The sequence below is a fragment of the Solanum lycopersicum genome, chromosome 2 (assembly GCF_036512215.1).
Source record: "Solanum lycopersicum chromosome 2, SLM_r2.1".
Taxonomy (NCBI): Eukaryota; Viridiplantae; Streptophyta; class Magnoliopsida; order Solanales; family Solanaceae; genus Solanum; species Solanum lycopersicum.
The window spans coordinates 51,581,465-51,585,688 of NC_090801.1; the positions used below are offsets into that span (position 1 = coordinate 51,581,465).

Sequence of the window (4,224 nt, forward strand, 5' to 3'; positions counted from 1 at the left end):
TACCTACTTAGTACTTGTGTTTGTACTGACCCCCCCTACTTTTATGTTTTCTTCTTTGTTATTTGTGGAGTGCAGCAAACGTGTCATTATCTTCAACTCAACCGCAACTCTAGCCAGTCTTCATTATTCCGGATATCAGGGTGAGCTAATGCTTCTAGCTTGGACTGGATTTTCCTCTTCACGTCTTGATGCCTTGAAGTTCCGGCATGGACTAGCTTTTACTTGTTTTAGCTTTTTAGAATACTCTTAGTTTAGTACTTTGATCATAGATGTTCTTGTGATGATGACTTCCAAATCTTGGGGATAATAATAGTTATTGATTTTATTAATGAGTTTAAGTCTTCGGCATTATTTTCCGTTGATATTATATTGAAATGTTAAGGTTTAGATTGGTTGGTTCGCTCACACAGGAGGGTAAGTGTGGGTGCCAGTCGCGGCCCGATTTGGGTCGTGACAAAATTTAAATTTGTATACAATTGAATCAAATTGTATAAAACGAGAAAGAGAGAAAGGCAAAAGAGACTTGGGCAGGGATTATATAATTGAATTGAATTGTATAAAACAAGAAAGAAAGAAATTATATACAATTTGAATTTGTACAAAACAAGAAAGAGAGAAAGGCAAAAGAGACTTGGGCAGGGAAATATTTGTATTGCATAATTATAAGTGTATAAGATGGAGATATATGTATTTGCATATGTATATATATAATTTTTTTCTTGCTTTATACAAACAAAAACACAATTAATACAATTCTATTGTATAAAGCAAGAGAGGCCAGCGACAGGATGCGAACGCGAGAGGGAGAGTGATTGCTATGAAACACAAATAAATCAAAAGATAGCTACTATATTTATTTTGCATAATTAGTTTGTCATTCTATACAATTATTCTTTCAGTATATGTGGTTCCATATTCCAATATTACTACTTTTTAAGTGTGCCTGCTTTGTATTTGTAATTGTTTTTGTAATTGATTGAGGGTGTAATAGGCAAAAAAAATTGTCATTTCTTAATTTGTCAAAATAGACAAATAATTAGAAAAAACTAAAAAGAAAAAATGAACAAGTAATTAGGGACTAGAAAATAAGTTTAAAAAATCAACCTGTTTTTCATGAATCAAACTAATTGATATTTAATATATGAGGTTCGGTATTTCATTATTACTACTCCCTCTATCCCAATTTATACGACACTTTTAATGTTTTGAGAGTCAAACAGTTAAAGTTTAATCGAAAAATCATGCATGAAATCTTCAATTTTTTAAAAGTAAAATTTATGTATTTGTAAACTATGTAATAAGTATTATGAGTCAATAATATAGAGGTAATATTTGTATTTGAAATTAAAATTTATGGAAGAGTTCATTGCATTAAATATATTAATAATATGAGTACACGTTTCCATATTATTTCATCATCAAATCTGGTTCTCAACAAACCTTAAAAACCAATCAATTAATGTTTTCATATTTCTCTTTTGCATTTACCCTATAATTCTTTCAACAGACCTATCTTTCTATCTTAAACTAAATAACTGCCTTAATTTTTCTATCAACTATCAACATCCCATCATACCTTTTAACAACAAAAACAATTTTTTCTATATCCAATTATATCCACTAGGAAATTTTTTTTAGTTTTTGCAAGTTTTGCTATTTTTAGTAAATTTCCTTATCTTCAAGACACTATAAAAGGTGACATGTAACATATTATTTCTATAATTCACTATACAAATTACAAAATGTCTTATGCAAGAAGAAGTTGCATTTGTGGGCTCTTTCTCTTGTTCCTAGCTCTTGTTTGTGAAGCAAATTCGGGGTTTATAGGAGTTAAGGATTCTCATTTTGAACTCAATGGATCTCCTTTTCTATTCAATGGTTTCAACTCATATTGGTTGATGCATGTTGCTGCTGACCCTACTGAGAGGTACAAAGTCACTGAAGTTCTTAAAGATGCTTCTGTTGCTGGTCTTTCTGTTTGTCGTACTTGGGCTTTTAGTGATGGAGGTGATAGAGCATTACAAATATCACCTGGTATTTATGATGAACGTGTTTTTCAGGTAGAGCTTTATTATTATTATTATTATTATTATTATAGTAGAAATGATTTTTACATTGTAGCGTTGTTACGCATGCATGCATGTGAGTCCCTTAATTTGATATACTTGTTTCTAAATTTAGGGTTTGGATTTTGTAATCGCGGAAGCTAAGAAATATGGTATTCGTTTAATCTTGAGCTTTGTGAATCAATGGAACGACTTTGGAGGAAAAGCTCAATATGTTTGGTGGGCACGAAATGCAGGAGCTCAGATTAGTAATGACGATGAATTCTATACTCATCCTATGCTCAAAAAATACTTGAAGAACCACATTGAGGTATATATGGGGTAATTAATTATAAACAAACTTTTTTCACAGTTTAATGATATTATGAAATTGTTACAGAAAGTGGTTACAAGGTTGAATAGTATTACTAAAGTTGCTTACAAAGATGATCCGACAATTATGGCATGGGAACTCATGAATGAGCCTCGCGATCAAGCTGACTATTCAGGAAAAACTGTTAATGTAAGCCCCAATTATTCAAGTTTAATTAATTAAATTTTAAAAATATCGATTTATATATGATTGACGTTTTTGACTAATAGGGTTGGGTTCAAGAAATGGCAAGTTTTGTGAAGTCATTAGACAACAAACACTTGTTAGAGGTTGGAATGGAGGGATTTTATGGTGATTCAATTCCTGAAAGGAAGTCAGTTAATCCTGGTTATCAAGTTGGAACAGATTTCATTAGTAATCATCTTATCAATGAAATTGATTTTGCTACTATCCATGCATACACTGACCAATGGTAATCTCTATTTTAAAGAATCACATATTGTTTCCATTATATATTGGTCTAAATATATGTTTCTTTATAGGGTGTCTGGACAAAGCGATGATGCACAGTTGGTGTGGATGGAAAAGTGGATAACAAGTCATTGGGAAGATGCAAGAAATATATTAAAGAAACCTCTAGTGCTTGCTGAATTTGGAAAGTCTAGTAGAGGTCAAGGATCAAGAGATATATTTATGAGTAGTGTATATAGAAATGTGTACAATTTGGCAAAAGAAGGTGGAACAATGGCAGGAAGTTTAGTTTGGCAACTAATGGCACATGGAATGGAGAATTATGATGATGGCTATTGCATTGTTTTGGGACAAACCCCTTCAACTACACAAATTATTTCTGACCAAGCTCATGTCATGACAGCTTTGGCTCGTTCTTTGAATTGATGAGTGAATTAAGTGAAAACATCATTATGAAATTATCAATTTATAAGTGGATTTGAGTGATCCTAAATCCATCAATAATAGTATCACCAAACATGTTGAAGTTGATTAAACTCAAGAATGTAATTGAATAAATTATTTCAAAAAGAAAGTTATGTTTTATGGCCTTTTGTTTAACAATAATGTTAATAATATTTGCATCAGTTGCTCTACGATGTAGTTCCTTTTGTCTTTATTATTTGTCATTGTTATTTATAAACAAATGTCAGGCGGTAAAAAGTACAATTGATTGGTGCACAGTCTCAAACTATGACAAAACTTCGGTCAATGGTATGACCTCGAAGGTTACGACTATTATTCACAAAGATTATGTCCAATAGGCACAACTTTAGTTTTTGCACCTTGAAAATTCTCAAGAACACTTGCGAAGACTCACTTTCAAGAAGAATCATCCTCAAAAGCAACCTAACATGACAGAGCTGCAAGCCATCTAGTTGTCATAGGATTACATTTTCTGTGCTTACATTGAAAATGTATCTATAAAGGATTCAAATATTTGTTTCTGTTGTAAAAATCTAAATTACTCAAGGCTAACTGGATTAGTGGGCAGCATTGTTTGTTGCTTAGTCCAAATTCTAAGTCATCTAAGAGTTAGGAGGTTTAGTGGGCGGTGCGGTATCCGTTTAGAGAAGTCTTAATATGTGACGGATAACTTAGTGGGTAGTTTGGTATTTGCTTAGGCTCATTAAGTAATAGAGTTATTACTTAGTTGTGAGATTAATAATTTTTCCTCACTTTGGTTGTAACTGTGTTTCACTTTTCCTTGTAGAGATTAGTGGAAACAGTTGAAAATCTTCTGTGACAGATCTTGGTTTTACTCTCTTGTGCAAGAAGGTTTCCACGTAAACTGCTTGTGTTGTGTTGTCCTTATTATTTACTCTCCTGCACTAT

At 32.1% G+C, this 4,224-nt stretch overlaps 1 protein-coding gene across 1 annotated transcript; it reads left to right on the forward strand.

Moving 5' to 3' along the window:
• The first annotated feature begins 1,710 nt into the window (after positions 1 to 1,710).
• LOC138342311 (mannan endo-1,4-beta-mannosidase 1) lies at positions 1,711 to 3,415 on the forward strand. The gene is made up of 5 exons (XM_069294646.1): positions 1,711 to 2,060; positions 2,182 to 2,376; positions 2,446 to 2,568; positions 2,649 to 2,851; positions 2,922 to 3,415. The coding sequence occupies exons 1-5, from the start codon at positions 1,743 to 1,745 to the stop codon at positions 3,274 to 3,276; spliced, it is 1,194 nt and encodes a 397-aa protein (XP_069150747.1). The 5' UTR covers positions 1,711 to 1,742; the 3' UTR covers positions 3,277 to 3,415.
• Positions 3,416 to 4,224: the final 809 nt, after the last annotated feature.